General features: G+C 44.6%; 1 protein-coding gene across 1 annotated transcript in view; it reads left to right on the plus strand.

Moving 5' to 3' along the window:
* The first annotated feature begins 1,382 nt into the window (after positions 1-1,382).
* TLL1 (tolloid like 1) overlaps positions 1,383-20,085 on the plus strand; it is a 157,251-nt gene continuing 138,548 nt past the window's right edge. Inside the window, exon 1 of the mRNA XM_054990558.1 lies at positions 1,383-1,628. Within this exon, the coding sequence (XP_054846533.1) occupies positions 1,472-1,628 (157 nt within the window). The 5' untranslated portion in view covers positions 1,383-1,471. The remainder of the gene's footprint in view (positions 1,629-20,085) is intronic.

The raw sequence follows: 20,085 nt of genomic DNA on the forward strand, positions 1-20,085 counted from the left end.
TTTTCTCCCCTCAGCTTGGCGCGCGCGCCTATTTTGGGGTTTCCGTCTCCCGAGCTCCACGTTTTCTCTTTCCAGGCAGAGACGAGGCTTTGGGAGACGCGCCTCTTGGAGCCAGCAAGCCCTCGCCGCCTTCGCTCGGGACTGATCGCTGCCAGAGAGAGCCCGGCGCGTTTCCAAGCACAGGAGGGCAGGAGCCGAAGCCGCCGCAGAGAACTTCGCTTCTGCATAAACCTTCCTAACCTTTCGTATCCGCTTGAAAGCCAGCGGCGAGCTGCCTGCAAAACGGATTGCTACAGCCCGCCGGTGCACTATCCGTCTTCCGCGCTTGCCTTGGCGTCTTTTTTTAAAAAAAAAATTACAGTTGAAATCGTTTTCGTTGGCTGAACTTTGCCGATCGATGGTCCTCTTCCCGACCTTCCTTTAAAGAAACGACCGGCCGCTTCTCAAACTTTTCTTCCCTTCTCGCGCCTTGCACGCTGGAGCGGAGGGTGCCAGGCAGAAGCCTTCCTCGAGGAGCCCTTCCTTCTCCTCAGGGGTCGCCACCATCACCAGGCCGCTTCCTCTCCTGGGATTCTGCTGACTCCGGGGGGGTGGGGGTGGGATCCCCCTCAGCCGTCCTGCTCTGACCCCGTTGGCGGCCTGCCCCGTCCAGCGCGACTATGCCCGGCTTATCTCCACGGACAGCAGCTCTATGGCGAGAGAGGCCCGGCGGCCCGCAGGCGCGTGTGTTTTCCTAAGGCTATCAAGGGGGCAGATCAGAAGCAGCCCGGATCCTGACCCTGATTGTATGAATAAGTAAGCAGGATGCTGACGAGGACCGGGGTGGACGTTTCCCTACGTTAAAACCAGCGGGGAGAGGAGGAGGAGGACGGAGAGAGGGGGGAGACCCAACAAAAAAAAGAGGGGGGGGAGCCGCCGCACTTTTCCGCCGCTCCCTCCAGTGCAAACGTGGGAAACCTCGGCAGCCCCCCTTCTTTCTCTTTCTCGCCCCTCGGCGGTTCGCTGATGTGCAGCCCGACTCCATCGCCCAGTAGCAGGCGCGGGAGCAGCGACGGGACCGGGAGCAGCGGGCGGCTGGGCGGGAGGCGCTCGGCACAACGGATCGCTCCGACCGGGCTCAGCCGCCGAGCCCCGGCAGGAACGGCCCCGGGGGGCCCTCGGCTGCTGCTGCGGCGGCGGCGGCGGAGGCTGTGGCGGGAGAATTTGCAACAGCGGCAGCGGCAGCGGCAAGGCAGGAAAGTTTGCTTGGCCTTTGACAGAGGCGAGGGGACGAGCGAGGCGCCCTGAGAGGCAGGCGGAGGGAGCGCGCCTCTCTGCCTCGCAACTTGCCGCGGCGGAGAAGAGCCCCCTCTCCGGCACGGGCATCACCCCGGGGGCAGCCTCGGAGCGCTGGCGAGAAAGCCGCCTCGTTGCAAGCCCAGCGCGGACAGCGGAGGCAGCCCCGTGCCTCGCCGCCCCTAGCCGGGCCGGGATGAAAATGCTGTGCTGGAGGATGGCTCTGTGGCTGGCAGGGGTGACCCTCGGCGGCAGGCTCTCCCGGGGCTCCGGCCTCGATTACGACTACCCGTACGAGGTCGCCGAAGAGGAGAAGGCGGAGGCCATCGACTACAAGGACCCGTGCAAAGCCGGTAAGTGCCTCCCCCCAGTCGCCCATCTGCCCGGGACCGCTCCCGCCCCCGGGGACTGCCGGAGGCCGGGGAGCGACGAGCGCGAGGGGGGCTCACCTGTTTCCTTCTCGGGCGCGGAGGAGGGCCGTGCCCGGCCCAGAGGAAGCGTGCGAGCCAGGGCAGGCGCAGTTCGACGCCGCGACTTTTGCACGAGAGCCGCTGGGGGCAGATTTCCACGAACCTGCTTTCTCGGGGATCGGAAGCCTCCCTCTGCCGCCCTGCCCGCGCGTTGCCTCGGGCAGCCCCGGTTACAAGGGAAGCGGCTTGGCGGACGGCGGGAGAAGGCAGCCGCTGCAGGGAGAGGTGGTTTTACCTGCCCTCGGATGACTGTGTCCTTCTTTGGGGCCACCGAAGGCTTCTCACTTCTGTCCCGCCACAGTGTTAAACGAAACGAGTTTATTTTTCTTTGGCTCCATGCCCCTTTTCAGGATCCAGCTTTCGGATGGGTCTCAAAGTACTTGAGACACATTCCTCCGGCCTCGGTGTCCCATAGGTGTGCAGCAGCCAAGTGGGGAGGTCAAAACGCCCTCTGCACGTGCTTAGGGGCACTCTTTCCCTGGCATTGTTCAGGTTCTTAGAACTGTCATTGAAAATATTGCCTAATTGTTTTGCATGAAGAAGTTTGCCCATTATTTTAGAAATTTAAGACATGTAATAACTTTTATTAAGACCAATCAAAATGACAGACATAGTGTGCAAGCTTTCAGACTTCTCCAGAATTCTTCTTCAAGCTGCATTTTGCTGGGGACCAATGTGGCTATATTTGAGGGGGGAGGGAGAGCTTATTTTATTAACACTTATTTTGAGAATCAGCTAATGTTATTTGGTTATTCTGCACATCAGAACTCTCTAGTGTGCAATCAGTCCTAGCATGTTGCTTCTGAAGAAAGTTCCATTTAATTCAATAGGACTTATTCCCTGGTAAAAATGTGCACAAGACCACATCTTAAGATAGTGTTCACATGTGATACTCCAAATCATGTCTTGGGCTATTTGGGTCATATTAGTGTGTGTTTCTGTAACACAAAGGAGAAATACAATGTATATTCCCTTATGGTTTTTATGCACACGGAAAAGACTGAGGTGCTTTGCAGACATGATGCAATACCAACACCCCTTCTCACACACTTTAAGCTTACTTTATACGCAGGACAGATGCAAGTGTTGGGTCACCTATCTGCAGCCACATTATCTGAAATTTTCACAGACACTGCCAAGTCAGCGATTTAAGCAGTGGGAACTGTGGGAGGGGAGGAACTTGCTGTTCACAGTCATTGAAACCAGCAGGTGCTGTGGCTGCGTAGGAGAAGCAGGGTCGGCTTCTTCCATAAACAGTTCAGTAGCATGGATGAGCTGTGTACTTCTCTTAGCTGCAACAAGTCCCCTCCCTCTTCTACTTTCTGCTACTGCATGTGGATGATACTGCCCTCTAGATAAGCCAGGAATACCTTCAGATTCTTTCTGGCTTGCTTGGAACGGTGCTTTCCTTAGGCAACCTCTCCCTTTGTGAGTGTTGATCGCCCCCAGCTGCAAAAGAAATAGGCACTCTCTGTTGCAGTGAGGCTTGGAATGCAGGCCAAGGTGCCAATACCTTCACAGAGGAAAACACACGGAGGCATACATGTGGAAGAAATTATATAGGACGCAAAGTGCAGGTGGATTTTGCAGGAGGATCTAGGACCAACAGTAGGCTGGAATCAAGTATCTTGCTCATGTAACTTTGCTATATATAATTTATTGTATTTTTTTCACTCCATCATAATATTTTCCACATGTATTTTTCCATATATATTCATTGATGGAGGAAAAGACTTACACCAGAGTTGCCCCCCTCCAAATATATTGCAGACTTAATCTGACAGTTTTTGGGCAGTCATAGAAATTCAAGTTAGGAGGCATGTAAAGACAATCAGAACTAGGAAAAACTGCAAACTTCATTTGGACTGCAAAACCAAATCAAGAAACAAACAATTCAGTTACCCGAGAGACAAATCAAAGGCACTTTGACTGTCAGAGCTCAGTTTTGACCATTTGGAAGCAATAAAATTAACAGGAACGAACGGGATTAGAGCTGTGCAGTTGGACTGCAGAAGAGCAGAGGAAAATGATACATGTGAGAAATAGAGGTTCATTAATTGGTCTCTGACACAAAGTGATACCAAATGGGCTAAAGGACCAGTTCACTATAGAGGATTTTAATGCAAATTTAAGGGTTTTCACTATGAAGGTGTAATGTGATTGGTGTAAGATGTCCATATTCTTCAGATATTTTTCCTACCAAGCTTTTGGACAAGGAAGCAAACAAGAAAGCTTGGGTGGAGGAACTATTGCATCTTCATAGACTCTGGCTCTGGGATATTTTTTTTGATCTCATGCAGTCAGCCACATGGGTCTTTCAGAAAGTTTTTGAAACTAGTTTGTCATAGTAAAAACAACCCAAGAGTCTTTTGACACCTTAAAGGCTAAGAGAGCAATCCTAAGCAGTTCTATTCAGAATCCTACTAAAGTCTGTTCAATAGTACTTACTCCCAGGAAAGTGTTCTTATAATGGTACTGTTAAGAGAAAATGCAATCCTTTCCTGGGAGTAAGCTGCATTTATTTATTATTTTATTTATTTTATTTGACTTATATCCCGCCCGCCCCACGAATGGGCTCAGGGCGGCTCACATCATCATTAAAACACAATAAATGAATAGTCAACTTTAAAAACACACTTAAAAGCTTATATTAAAATACTCTGGCACCATTATACATAGGCTACTTTGGATACTAATAAAAGACCTGCATAAGTTATAGCTGCGGGTAGAAGGCATTAAATAAAACATGACTTACTGCTGGGTAGACTTATTTAGAATTGCTCCGTTATTGTGGTATAAGCTTTTATGGACTAGAGTCCATCATCAAATAAAGCCATGATTCACAACAGCTTATATACCACAATAGATCTTTTTGTCTTTCAGGTGCCACAAGATTGGTTCTCTTACCCTGGCTCACAAATTTATTGTTGCTGGCAATAATGGTGCATCACATGGGTGCCCTGAAGGTGTCAATCTTAACAAAGTTTACTTCAGTTCTATGATTTGTGTTTTGTCTTCCTGATTCTGATGTTGGCTTTGGGGAGTCTGTCTGGGCAACAACTATAATCAAGTGAGTGTGGCCACCACTTGCCTGATGACTGTGTTTTAAAGTCATCTCTCTGTTTTTGTTAAAGACGCATTAATCACTAGATTTCTTCTGCAAATGGGATATCCCAGTTTTTCCAGACTCCAGTGAAACATCTGCTGATTTCATGACATGTGTTTTAAATTTATAGGTTCTTTAAGTGGCTTGAGTGAGTTAATGTTGGATCCATTCATTCCTGCTTAGGGGCTTTCCTGGCACCAAGAAAGGGGTCATGGTTTCTTAAATCAAAATGACATACCTTTTGTAGTTCTTGCTTTTTTGTGCAAAATTCAATTTGAAAGAGATTGTAAACAATATAGATCCATATGCTGCAGCTGGAGTGTGCTCGAGCTTTGTGGTCGCTCCAGTTGCCTTCAGCCAAAGTTACTGTTCCTTTTGGCCACAATCTTCAGTTTATTATTTAATTATTGAATGGGATGAAGTTGTTTGAGGTCTCTGACTAGTGATGGGAATACTCTAGAGTAAGCAGTTCGAGAATTGGTCCCTGTATATATTATTTGTAATCATTACTTTAGGAATATGTTGACCATGGCAGTTGTGTACCATATCATATGATTCCTTTTCCTAATCATAAAAATATGTATCACTTAGGTGTCAGTTGCTAAACATTCTTTTCTTGCAGCTGAGGAATGTGCAAGAGTAGAAATGAAATGAATTGACTTCTGTTAAAAAGTTGCTCAAAAAACTCGTACCAAAAGTTAGAGAGACATTTTGAATGCAATCCTGAATAAGTCTATTCAGTGAGGCTTCCTCCTAGGAAATTAATCTTAGGATTGCATTGTTTGTCTTTTAGGTTTTTGAGCAGCTCACCTGTATACATATTTATTTCAGAAAGTAGACCCCATTTTGTTAATTTTCTTCCCCAGAAGTGTCAGGGATTTCGGCATGGCAGGTACTTTACTTTCTTTCAGGTGCCAGTCTAAAATGCATCTTTTTTGCTCAGACTTTTAATTAGAGGTTTTGTCTTATCAGCCTTTTAGTGCTCTGCTTCTGTTTTTGGACAGTTTTTATGCTGCTTATGTCGAATGATTAAGATGGGTAGCCATGTTTGTCTGTAGCAGTAGAGAAGAGAAAGAGTCCAGTAGCACCTATAAGACTAACAAAATTTGTGGTAGGGTATGAATTTTCGTGACTCACAGCTCACTTCTTCAGCCTTGATATCTGAAGAAGTGAACTGTGACTCACAAAAGTTCCTACCCTACCACAAATTTTGTTAGTCTTATAGGTGCTGATCAGTGTGGTGAAACAGACAAGCAGCTCCCCTTCCTGCCTAGATAATGGATCCAGGTCATGCTCTTTAGGGTTGCCAACTGCCTGGATAAAATATGTCCTGTCCCTTTAGTAGAGGTTTAATAAGATGTTGTTTACCAGTGATGTTAACTTAATTTCCATCCCATGAAAAGCTTCAGATACTCATTTCCATAAACTAAAGCTTATAGGGACAGGATATTTTTCTTGAGGCCTGTTGACCACCCTCCCTTCTCTACTTATTTTTCTATTGCCACCAAACACAGCTTATCTTTAAACTGCCCCTCTTGTCATATTTACTATACTTAAGCTTATTGTTTAGTCCCAGTTTAGGGACAAATCACTTTCTTATTTCTGGTACATGGGTAGTTAACAAATGATACTCTTAACCAATTTCTTTAAGGAAACCGTAAACAGAAAAACACATAATCAGAAAAGCTATTCAAATCTATATTATTATTAAAAACTGTTGTAGTATCTTGATTCTTGAGCAAGTGGAGTGATGCAGAAGTTTACCTGTATTATCATTCCTACTTCTTCACTATTTAGATTAACTGTATCACATCTAGCCATGCAATATCTTTTATGAAGATCAACAACAATGAGTTAATGGAACCTTTTGAGTTTTCCAGAATTGATGTATTGTCGAAGGCTTTCACGGCCGGAGAACGATGGCTGTTGTGGGTTTTCCGGGCTGTATTGCCGTGGTCTTGGCATTGTAGTTCCTGACGTTTCGCCAGCAGCTGTGGCTGGCATCTTCAGAGGTGTAGCACCAAAAGACAGAGATCTCTCAGTGTCACAGTGTGGAAAAGATGTAGGTCATTTGTGACCCAAATGACCTACATCTTTTCCACACTGTGACACTGAGAGATCTCTGTCTTTTGGTGCTACACCTCTGAAGATGCCAGCCACAGCTGCTGGCGAAACGTCAGGAACTACAATGCCAAGACCACGGCAATACAGCCCGGAAAACCCACAACAGCCATCTTTTCCAGAATTCTTCATCATGTTAGTTGTTAAAAAACAAATGAAACCAATGAAAAGGCGTAGAAATGATTAGACATGGCCACGATCTGAATTACGATTTCAAAAAAACCCTGATTTTGGCGTTTGCGCCATCGTGACTCAGCTAATTGGTTCCGTCCACGGCAATCGATCCAGCAGTCGGGGGTTTGCTTGTTTGGGACTTGATCGGATGTATTGGTTTCTGTTCAGAATTGCAGACACTCTGGCGCCAGTAATTTATTCCCGGGGCAATGGAGCCAGGGGAATGAGCTGTGTTTGCCCTCCTTCTGTCGCCCTCGAAACACGAATGGAAGCCCAGCTTTCCTTGATTAGCAGGCTTCCTTCCAACCACGGAGCAGCAACCCAGGGGAGGGAGGGGGAAGGAGGTGTTCTGAAGCCATGGGCACAAAGGAAAGGTAAAAGACAGTGCGGGAGGCTGGGAGGCCGCCCGCGCCATTCGTCTTTCCCCAGGACAAGGGGTGCGCGGGCAAGCCAGCCGCCCCTTGTCCTGGGGAAAGGCAAAAGGCAGCGTGGGAGGCTGGGAGGCCGCCTGCGCTGTTCGCCTTTTCCCAGGACAAGGGGCGTGCGGGCAAGCCGGCCACCCCTTGTCTTGTGGGGCAGGTGAATGGTGCGGGCAGCCGCCAAGCCACTCGCGCTGCCATCAGCTCCGCAGTGCACTGGGACAGCCAGCTTGCTGCGTGGGCAGGTGTGTGTGTGTGTGACCCAGGAGCGCATGCGCGCGCGCAAGAGCCTGACTACGGTTGCCCTGGGCGCCGGCAACTGTAGATCCGGCCCTGGGAATGTCCCCTACCTGAGGGGAGGCGGCTTGTTGCCAAGTTAAAAACTCCCCCACTCTACACTAAGTGTGTGTGTGTGTGTGTGTGAATGTCCCCTCCCTCCCTCCCCCTGCCCGCCAGGCCTGGCGGCCGCTGCCACCAACCACCATTCCTATATCGCTGGAAACAGCGGGGCGCCCTCCCGCTTTGGCCTTCCCGGTTCCGGATCAGAAATGGGACTTGATCGGTTAGAATCGATGGCCTGGATTCGGCAGCGGCCCGGATCCACGAACGGCTTAATCGGTATTTTTTTTGGATCGTGCCCATCTCTAGAAATGACCTCTTAGAAATGATCTCTTAGAGCATGACTTTAAGATCATGGCTTTTGTTTCTGGATTCTGTGGACCAATATGACTACCTACTTGTATTGTAACATATCTCAATACTCTGACATATTAAACCATTTCTGTCCAGTACTATCCTTTAACAGTAATACCTTCTCTCTAATTTCCTAGATTTCATGATTCTGCACTCTTCAGCCCTAGCCCGGACGCTCTTGTCATTTTTCCAACTAACATTTCTAACGGTCATTCCTTAACTCTCAACTCTTTCCCCACATACTGAAACTAATCTCCCTAATTGGTTTCAAGGCTACCTGTAACCTTTCCTAAATCAGTTTTTTCCTAACCCACGGACCCTTGTAAAACAGTTCCAAGAAACAGAACTAAATATTCATTCCAAATATACTCAATAAAATCTAAAACCTGAACTTAAGACACTTGAAACATATGTGAATGTGTGAATAAGTCATTCTGTTACAGTTGGTACCACTAAACTCATTAAGTTTTAATTAGGACAAGTTTTTCTAAAATATTAGTTATGGATTTTTCAAGACTAAGCAACATAAGCTGGACTCAAGAACAATTATGTTGATTGTGATGTTTCACATGCTGAGAATGTCAAAAAATGGCATGACTTGATTTAATATTTCATGCAAAATAAATTATTTGTATTTATACAAATGGATTTATATTGTTTATAATGAAAAAAAATCTTAAGCTATGTTCTTATAGCTTAGCCATTTACAGATGCTTTGGGGAGGGAAGAGAGCCACACTCAGCCTTGGAAAAATGAGAGGTATGCAAATATATATCTCCCCAAAGAAATACTAATTGCATTCTGCAAGCACCACTCTTCCTGGCTTCTGCCAGAAATCCTCCCTCCAGTTTGTGGATTATTATGAAGGGGGTTTGTCCCATATTCCTGCCTGCCACAGCAAACTGCCTTACCTTCACAGAGAGGATGGTTTGAAATTCTTGTGGCTTAAAATTCTGGTCTTATCTGGGCTTTGATATGTGTTGTGCAGGGATACTCACTGCTTTTCTGAGGCTAATTTTGTGATCAGAGTTTTGAGAAACAAAGTTAAAATACCCGGTATTTTAGAATTTTCCAGTAATCATCATGTTGGACTATATGTGTGCCAAACCGAAATTCAGCTTTCTATGTATTGTGGTTAACTGTTTTATTAGTGAACGAAGCCCAAACATTTTTATATATAAATGTGCCTCATCACTTTTACTTATTGATTTTTAAACCTCCCTTTCCGGATTTGCTTTAAAAAGAAACTTTGCGGTATACAAACGATATCTTTGTTCCAGCTGAAGTATGAAATTCCGGTTTGCAAAATAACATTATGATATATTTAAGAACAAGTTAGGCTAACCCTAAAAATAATTACCAGGGCACAAACATCACTGACTTCAGTGAAGCTTACTTCCTCTGAGCAATCATACTTAGAATCATACTGTACATCATAGCACAATAAGGCTACAATCCTGCACAGACTTTTAAAAAGCTATTTTCATTATATGTAGGGAGTATTCATAAAGGAGTCTACTATTGCTTTATGGATAATTTGTTTATATCTTTTGTGAACAGAGGAATTTTGTATAATGTGTAGTTTTAGTCTTCAGCCCAGCATTTTTTTCATAGAGTTGTACATGTTTGGGATTTAAAATTTTTTTTTAAACCTGCATGGCACTATTCTTTAGTTATTATTAACAGGAGTGGCACAGCTCCTTTACTAGAGTCCCTCTTCTTTTCCAAGACCGTGGGCATCTGCTGTTCATCCATTTTTTGCACTATTCTCTCATTTGCCCAACCACCCCACTCTAGTTTCTAATATAAGGTAAAAGGTTGACAGAAAGCCATGTTAATTTCATTGCTAATTCAATTTTTAAAAATGAAGTATTACTACATGCATCGGTGCTGGTCTGTTTGTAAGCATCACTGCACATGGTACCCAATGTATACATGCAAACGGTACCCAATGTATACACGCAAACTGCATTGGGTGAAGAAATAAAAGACTGGGAAGATGACCCAAATCAAGTGGGTGTGATTAGGCTGACCCATCATATATTGAATGTATGCAGGGCTTTTTTTCAGCTGGAACACGTGGAACGGAGTTCCGGAACCTCTTGAAAATGGTCACATGGCTGGTGGCCCCTCCCCCTGATCTCCAGACAGAGGGGAGTTGAGATTGCCCTCCGTGCTGCTTAGCGGCGTGGAGGGTAATCTCAACTCCCCTCTGTCTGGAGATCAGGGGGAGGGGCCACCAGCCATGTGACCATTTTCTCCAAGGGCAACCCACTGAGTTCCACCACATCTTTTCCCAGAAAAAAAGCCCTGAATGTATGCATATTCAAAGTACATATAAGAGCTAAACAACTGTATTGTTAAAGTCAAACTTGGGGGGTTAGGAACTATGATGTTGACAAATAGTTTCTTAGAGAAACCTTGAGAAGTAACCAGGAATGGCTAGGTCTAGGTCACCCAGTAAAGTTTGTGGTAGAGTGAGGAGTGAACCTGAGTCTCTGTGGTCCTCGTTGGGCACTCTCACCTGCTACAGTACAGTCACTCTGAGCCTCAGCCTGAAGACAGCGAGTGACTGTGCTGTCCTGGGGGTCAGTGGGGCTGATCTGAACTAAGGGGACCTGAGCAGGAAGTATTTAACTGATTTAAGTAGCCTTTCTGAAGCAATATTGGGGTCTCACCATCCAAGATAATGAGGTGTGCTAGTTTATGGTGGGATGACATACATAAAACATAATGTGCAGTAGCAGCAGTTGCAGAGATAGCAAATTTAAGTAGCTATAGAATACTGGTCCTTTCCTATGTCTCTTGCAACTATAGCAACTATCATACAGAAAAGGAAGGCTAAGCTAGCAAAGTTACTTTTATATTTTTAGCTTTCTTTTGTGGTGTAAAAAAATCTTTCACCCTTTTCTGAGGAAAGTTAGTCACACTGTCTACATTTGCACTTCATTTCATCTCCCCCTCCCATCTGTTCGGTTCTTCTTACAACATTGCTTCGTACCTACTTGAGTGCCTGTGGTCGTTTCACTTTTTTGCCTTTGCTTTGCTTGTAAAGTCCAACTTCTATAATTTCCCATCCCAACATATGCTGTACATTATGTTCACTTTTCCTGCACCTCACCACTGCCTCTTTGCTTCTTTACATCACAGTAAATGATGATTGTGTAAACAGAGCTAGTACATTTTGTACAGTATTTTAAGTCGGGTTTTTGATTTCTTAAATTTTTCTAAGTCGATCAAATTAGTCTGAGACTCACCAGCTGTCAGCAAATTGCGCAAAATATGATTCTGCTGGAGTATTCTGTTAACTTTCCCTAAACCGGGCAGTTGGAAAAGTGAATAGGATGAGGTACTACCTGCACCAACCATGGGAAGCAAGTTTTAAGAAACAAAACTGACAAACTGCAACCAGCATTTGATTTACTTCTCTGACTATTCTGTTGTGATGGTGGGTTCCCATCATGGCTAATGAGTGCATTGCAAGCCTCCTTGTGTATTGTCTACTCATAGCAGACAGAAACTTCCACCTTTACTCTCATTTTTCAGATGGTAACTGAGCCTGAGAGGGACTTGTGTGAGGCCTCTCAATTTGTGGCTATGAACCCACAGGCTGAAAAGCATCACTTTGTGCCTTGAGCCACACTAGCTCCTATAATCTAAGCCTGTGGTTTCCCCCTTCAATATTTAAAAGCAGAGATTGTTAAGATTCAAGGAGGCAGAGATCAATTCTGCTTTAAAATAGCTCCAGGGCTCTTGTTTTATTGAGATATGTGAAAGATGATACCTAAAAGGAAGTGCCACCTGCTCCGCATACTTAACATAGTTAAGATGATATTTTTTGACAAAGAGGGCCAACAAGAGAAGAGATAATTGATGTTGAATTGTTTTTATTGGTATTGGGATTTATTTTGTAAGGCTACATCGTTCATTAATGAACTGGAATAATTAGCTATGTAAATGCTTATATTTATGGCACTCTGTGTCAAAACAGGTACTGAAGCATCAGACTGCAGTCTCACAACTCTTAGCTGAAAATCTTTTCAGCAGCAAGGCCCAAAGAAGCATCACATAAGCTGAGTGTCAAATAACTGGCAAATTTACAAGATTTCTATTTCAGCATGGAGTGGACCAACTGACCTCATTCTATGAACTTCATATAAAATTCTGAAAACTATAATGTGAGTAGCATAATTCCGTGACCTATTTCAGATGTCTTCCTGAGTGTGAAACAGAAGTAATGTTAATTGATTTGCTGAACAGTCTTTCCCTGGAAACAGATAAGGAGAATATTACCCCAATGATTCTCTCATAGTGCAATCCTAATGAATAAGTTCTGTTGAACAGATGCAGGTAGGATTCTTAGTAGACATGCTTAGGATTGCTCTCTCAGACTGTCCAGCATCTGTCCAACACTGATGATTTTGACATCTTAGTAATTTGTCTGAAAGATGTTGAGTGCAAGTTGTCTAGCCTTGATTTATGTATCACATTTTTATTCTGCTTTTCTTCCAAGGGACTCAGGGCTGTGTACATAATTCTCTCCTCCTCTGTTTTATTCTCACAATACCCCGTGTAACTTAGGCAGCAAAAAGAACAACTGACACAAGGTCACAAAGTGAACTTCATGGATGAGCAAGAATATGAACCTAAGTCTTCCCGGTATTTTGTCTACAAAACCACACTGGCTTGCAATGTTCTTTTGTTTCTTTTTGTAAGGATGATTCCAGAAATTTGGTACTTGTTTTGGGTTTTTTGGAGATACAGTGCATTGTTCCATAGCGGCTGGCTCCATCTATGTTTGTGAAGTTTTCAGGAGAGATTGTCTGGAACTTTGGAGCTGAATCATATCAATAGACTGATGAAACCCTGCTCTGTATTCCATTAACTAAGCAGCCAGAAGCAGTTATTGCAGAGCTTAACCAGTGCCTGAAGATAGTGGTCAGATGAATGGGAGTTAGCAATCTGAGGCTGAATCTAGACCAGACAGAGGTGATGCTTATTAGAAGGCCAGACTCTCTGTGAGAGTGGAATTACCTGTAAGTCAGCAGATATATATGGAATTATGTATGTATGAAATATCTGCTCTCAAGAAAGCAAGTCAATAGGAAAGGGGGGAAAACATACTTTCTCTTATCATATATGCACAAGCAGTCAAGACAGAACACAAACCATCCAATCCCTCCTCAAGACACTTGCAGCCTGTTGTATTGCCCTTCTCCCCATTCGGCTCCTGCTTCTGGCTGCTCCTCTTGCCTTGCTGTCTTGGCAGCAGCTGCATTTCTTCTCCTAGCCAGACCCAGGCAGGTAGTAGAAGACAGAGGCGGAAGTTGGAACTGCTGTTGGGCTGGTTGGTGGACAGAGTAAACTGGGGCAGGGCTGATAGTAGTGAGGTGGGATTGAGCGGACAAGGCAGCCAATATGCTTCCTCTTGTGTAAAGCCATTGCTTGCCTTTGTGACAGGAGCAAACATGAATGTTTCTGTGTCACTGAGCATGAAAAATAGCTAATCGTCCACCTCTTTGCTTTTGCCTGTTCCAGTCATAATGGGAAAGCCCTGGAAACTCTGATTGGGTGTGGCAGGCAAATGGAATCCCATATGGACAGTTGCCTTGTGTTCTCCCATGGTTTCTGGGCCTTGCCTCCTACTGTCTTGTATGTGTACATGCACGGTACACAGATGCACGTGTTTTTTTTAAAAAGCAGGATAGAAAAACCAGATTTTTGCGGGGGGGGGGATTTGTGTTTTTGTCTGGCAAATCCCAGAGACCCAAAATCTGACTGTCCTAGTGCTTTTGGGGTGGGTAGGGGAGCAATAATAAACTATTGTGATTAAATGGGGAAACCAATGATTTCCCCATGACTTCCAGGGTCAAAATAACTCTGATTTCTTTCAGAGGGTTATTAACATCATCTGAAATACTGGCAAGAAAATTAATATTTCATGATAGTCTGAGGATTCTTTAAATAAATGTTTTGACATGTTACTAGACATGTTACACTAAATTATAGGTTTTCTTTAAAATGATAGCACTAATATAAACATGGATAATATTGAGCTGATGCTTTAAAATATTAATAGAAAGCAGGAATAGCAGGGCATTAATGACAGCTCTCCTCATACGTTTAGCATATGCATGTAATTTTTTTCCCAAAAAAGTGGCAAAGATTGTAAGTTTGCCATTGTGTTTATTTTGGAGATTTTTTGAAATGGTAGGTTATCCCATTTGTGTGTTCTCTGCTCTAACAGAAAGTTGGTTTGGAAGTCTGTGATCTTCAGCAATGAGACATGCATTGCAGAAGCAGAATATATATAAACCATCAATTGTCCTATAGGCAAATATGAAAACTATGCATATAAATAATTGTAGTCATAAACCTTAGTTGTAATTACATATAAAAATGAGTTGCGGGTATGAAGTATCCCACTTATGTACAAATAAACAAATATGTGGATGGATCTGATCTCTTAACGGAGTAGGGGAAACCCTGGCTGTTTTCACACATCTCAGCGTAGCGCTAAACTCACGGAACGAGGTTGTCTTCACAGTGCGATTTCTGATATCATTGCACCACGAAAACGGAATCGTGGCACGATGATATCAGAAATTGCACCATGAAGACACCCTCATTCTGTGAGTTTAGTGCTATGCCGAGACGTGTAAAAATGGTCCCTGTTGGTGGCCCTTCTACATCAGAGTCTACAATCAGTCACTGAGTTGGGATCAAAGTGTGTTAGTGATGTAAAGTTACAGTCCTAAACAGAGTTACACCTGAACCAAAGGCTATTGACTTCAGTGGACTTACAAGAGTATAGTTCTGTTTCATACTGTCCCGTTAGTTATCTTAAGGTGCCTTAGTAAGTTAGTAGAAATCAGTGGGACCACTGTTTATCTTATACCTCATGACCTGAAAGGCATACAGAATTTGTTGATTGCAGCTTTGAGAACTATCCACAAAACTGTATCATCCACGCTCAGTATGCAGTGATTACTGATTATAAGTCAGAGTTATCTCATATGTTTCACTTTCTAGTTCACAGAAACTACTAGATCTAAATAATTCAGTAGACCCCTCCCCCCCAGCCCCGCAGTTTGGAGCCGCTATAAAAACTACAGTATATTCTGCATCAGGGCTTTTTTTCAGCTGGAACGTGGTGGAACGGAGTTCCGGCACCTCTTGAAAATGGTCACATGGCCAGTGGCACCGCCCCTGATTTCCAGACAGAGGAGAGTTTAGATTGCCCTCTGCACTGCGGCACGGAGGGCGATTTAAACTCCCCTCTGCCTGGAGATCAGGGGGCGGGGCCACTGGCCATGTGACCATTTTCACTGAGGGCAATTTAAACTTTAAAAAACTCCCCCTTGTTCCAGCTGACCCAAAGTGACATTATTGCGTGGTCCCGGAAGCATGCGCACACTTTGCGTATGCGCACATGGTACCAGGGGCACCACGTCCCACCAGAAGTTGCGCCCTGTGCTGGCAACCCACTGAGTTCCACCACCTCTTTTCCCAGAAAAAAAGCCCTGTTCTGCTTGATGTGTTGCACTTTGCATGTACTTAATACAGAATGCATACTGATATCATGCAGTCATCTTTTTGCTGTGGCCAATATGATGTCTTCAGAAAAAGTGATACGCAGAATTTCAGATGGCTCTTACATAATATCACTGTTTACTTCAGCATTTCACACACACAAGCCAATTTTATTTGGTTTCATGAAAGATAGTTTTAGAACAACTCAGTGGGTGTGAGAACATGATGATGATAAAATTTGAGATGAATTGTCCAATTTCACCATCTGGCAAAATTGCTTTTTTGCATTTATATAAAGACAAGTGGGGACCAGCAAGGACTTACGGAAGGGCATCTCATTTTTCCTCCTCCACAATTTCCTCTTTCCCTTCCTGAAATCCCCATACCCTCACTTTTCATACTTCATTCTCTCCTTCCCACTGACCAGCCAACCCACTTCAATGGGATGCTTCCCAGCTTTCCCTCCTTCCCTCTACCTAGCAGCCACTATCTGGGAAGACTATGGCAAGTCTTGCGGTATCAAGTCACCTGTGGTTGCTGCCAGGCCTGACCCCTCTGAATCTACCCTCAAATCCCAAAACAGCCCTAGGAAAGGCCCTGCCTCCTCTCTCTGCCTTTTATTGTCAGGAACTAGGTCTTGGACCCTGGCAAAACTGTTGTGGTTGCCTAACAGTGGTCACTGAAGGTATCTGTTTCTTAAAGCTACAGATACTCCTTTTATCATTTTGGGGTTTTTTAACCCCCCCTCCTCCTCCTCCTCTTTTTAGTTTTCAGTTTTTTTTGCAAACCTGGGCCAGTTTTTCATGTTTGTAGAAAAATCTGTTTCATTCTCAGCTCCAACCTCCAGATTTAAGAATCTTCAGAATTGGCCATGTTGGGAATTTGATTTATTTAGGGTTGCCACAGGCCTCCCTGATCAGAAGTAAAGATGCAAGACTCTCATCCTAGAGATGTAAATATAACTGTGTACATAAAGTGGCTTCTGATATTGTAGATATCCTATTGTATCTATTCACTGAATGTCTGAACTGTTGTTCATTATTGTACTTGCTCAGCAAATGTCCCAGCTGTCCCCTGTATTTGTTCTCTCTGATGCTGAAATTGTATGACCCCTCAAATCGTACACAACATAGGCACGGTCTATGCATCAGAACGTGGTGGGAGATTTGAATTTTTTTGGATGCTACGGATGCACTTTCTCTTCCCTAACCATTCACTTGGTTAGGGAAGAGGTTCACTTGGTTAGGGATGCACTTTCTCTTCCCTAACCATTCCCTAACCATAGCCATTCCATGAAAAACCATTAATCTTATTGTTTCAAAGAATTCAGTCCCTGAGCATATGAACAAATATACTACCATATGTTTCGAATACTCTGTAATTCAGTATCTTTGCAAGTAATGGAAATTAAAAGCAAGCAGAGTTAGTTATAGTGATTTTAAATGCATAATGGAGTCCTATTTTCCTTAAAGTTAAAGCTATTCTTCTTGGTCTTAGATCTGTTATTATGTGCAAATGGGTAGCTCATCCATTTAGCATCCTACTGTCAGGGCTGATTCATATATATGTCAGTGAAGGGGTATTATCCACATGTGGAGGTTTAGTGTTTGTGTTTATATGGGTAATAATTGGGTAAGACTAAAGGTACACACTTATGTGAAAATTGTAAATCAGAGGAAAGGAATTAGATTGCTTTTCAAAGCCTTTCTCTGAATACTTTCCTCCCCACAAGCACTGTTCTCATGTTGGAACTGCTTTCAGACAAAGTACCTTCAGTCCAGCTGCTTTGATCCCAGCTTTGATTCCAGCCTCATTCACTGTAAAGATTTCACTAAATTCCCATTGGGTTATTTTGAAGATTGAAACAGAATTTTCCATTATGCATGGTCTGCTGATGTCTGAGCATATTCCAACTTGGAATGTTCAATGTATATTTCTTGGAGAGAAGAGTCAGCTCACCCACTGAGTTACCTTTCCGCAGCAGGCCTCTGCCAAGCTGTAGTTGTACTTGTAGCATGTGAACCAGGCCCTCCCTCACCTGCGCTTTGCCAGTGTTCATGGACCAAAACAATTATATGTATAAATGCAAACCTTTCCATTTCTTTCTTGACACCAAACTGAATAGGAACAATTTTAGAATAATATTTACAATTTTTCCTGCTTTATATAGAAAAAGACTGGCCACAGAAAGCATGATCCAGCTGTTCCAGTGTTCTGCATTTCCATTTTGCATCCGGAGATGCCTCTCCACTTTCTTCTCTGAGGGAATAATTGGAACCTGTAACGGGAAAATCCTATATGAGTGTAGAACATTTATCTGCATAGAAGAGAATGGGAAGCTCAAGTGTATATGGAGCTCAGCATTCTATATCTCAAAAGCCATCTAATACATATTCTCTACATGACCGAGAACACTGTTGGTTGTATGCATTTGAAAATAAAGGCATTTAGCCAGGGCTTTTTTTCTGGGAAAAGAGGTGGTGGAACTCAGTGGGTTGCCAGCACACGGGGCAACTCTTAGCGGGAGGTGGTGCCCCTGGTCAGCTGGAACAAGGGCAGAGTTTTTAAAAGTTTAAATCGCCCTCGGTAAAAATGGTCGCATGGCTGGTGGCCCCACACCCTGATCTCCAGACGGGGGAGTTTAGATTGCTGCTCCAGCGGCACGGAGGGCAATCAAAACTCCCCTCTGTCTGTAGATCAGGGGGCGGGGCCACCAGCCATGTGTCCATTTTCAAGAGGTTCCGGAACTTCGTTCCACCGTGTTCCAGCTGAAAAAAAGTCCTGCATTTAGCAATATTACTACATATGTGTGGTTGCTCCTTGTAAGGGTTAGAGTAAATACCCATGCTTTCTGGATATTTTTGTGTTGTACAATCTGACTGGCCCATGAAGAAACAATGTAGCATTCTTGTCAAGCCCCAATCGTATAAAAGTCATTTTGGGTCACATCCATGCTACTGTCTTCATCTTCGAACCAGTTTCCACTCATCCCTTAAAGGTGACATTCTTCTGCACTCATCTGTGCTGTACTACAAGTTGTACAATCAACTCTGGAATGACTTTCTAACTAGTGGTGGAAAGAAATCCTCTCTTTTGTTGGGTTAAGTGGAGGAGGCTGTAATATCACTTGTGATTCATAAGGATTTTTTTAAAAAAGATATCTTTTATTTTGTACTTTATCCAAGTTACAAGGCTGACAAGGCTCCTTTAGTGCTGTGAGGCTCCCTGGGGATGGGGTCCACCGCCTGCCCATCCACTGTGGTGCTGTTGCAGTCCCTGCCCCCTTGGGTTGGCTCCTGACACCCGCCACCTGGTTGGCCATCGTTCTGAGGCATGCCTAACTAGTCAAAGGCTCCTCTGAGTGGCCTCAGAAGCGGTGGGTGATGAGTCAGGGCTCTGAACCCCTGGGAACTCCTTCCCATCTGAGAGGCCCAACATGGCCCTGCCCCAACCCCACCCTTGTACCCTGTTAGGGGCTGCCTCCTGGCCCTGCCCCATAGCCCTACCCTGGCCTGGTCCTTAAGGGTTCTGGCCTTTTGAAGACTAGAAGCAGTTGTGGCTTGCTGGCTGCTGTCGGGCGTCAGCCCTGCCCTCAGGTGGGGGCCAAGAGCTCTGGCCAACGAGGCTGCTGCCACATCTGGGCGGTGTTGGCCGTGCTCCAATCCTGTTGGAGGTGGGCAGCAGGCTGGAGCTGTGCTTGCTCAGCAGGTGTGGCCACCTGCACTGTTGGGGCCCCGTTGAGACTTCCTTCAAGGCCATTGAGCCTTGGCGGCCTGGCTTTCCTGCTGGTGGCCTCCCTTGGTACCCTTCCTTTGTTGGCCATTGGGCTGGCCCTTGCCATCTTTCTGACTACGACTGGCTCGATGATCCCTGGTGCTGCCCTGGCTGTAGGGCCGGCTGGACTCCTGGTGGGTGTCATCCAAGTGTGGGGGAGGGAGGTGGAGGGCAGTCTGGCCATGCCGTGAGTATGGCACCAGAGAAATGCTTTCAAAATTATCTTGAGATATTAAGTACAGCTGTGCCTATTGATGAAAGTTAGAAAATTTTGGAACTTTTTTGTAATATGTTTATCCAGTTTGAGATGTATTGAATGAATGACCAGGATAATAGTGTAATAATGGATATGATAAAGATCCAGAGCTAGAAGGAGGAATAGCAAAGACAGTTCTAAAGAAAATGCCATGAGCTATCAGCCCATCATTTTGGTGACTCGGATACCCAGAGGAATCCAATTGTAGAAGGGACTGGGTCCAATTTATGTCATCTTGGTTTTAAACTGGACTTCAGTTATGAA

The sequence above is a fragment of the Eublepharis macularius genome, chromosome 10 (genome assembly GCF_028583425.1).
Source record: "Eublepharis macularius isolate TG4126 chromosome 10, MPM_Emac_v1.0, whole genome shotgun sequence".
Taxonomy (NCBI): Eukaryota; Metazoa; Chordata; class Lepidosauria; order Squamata; family Eublepharidae; genus Eublepharis; species Eublepharis macularius.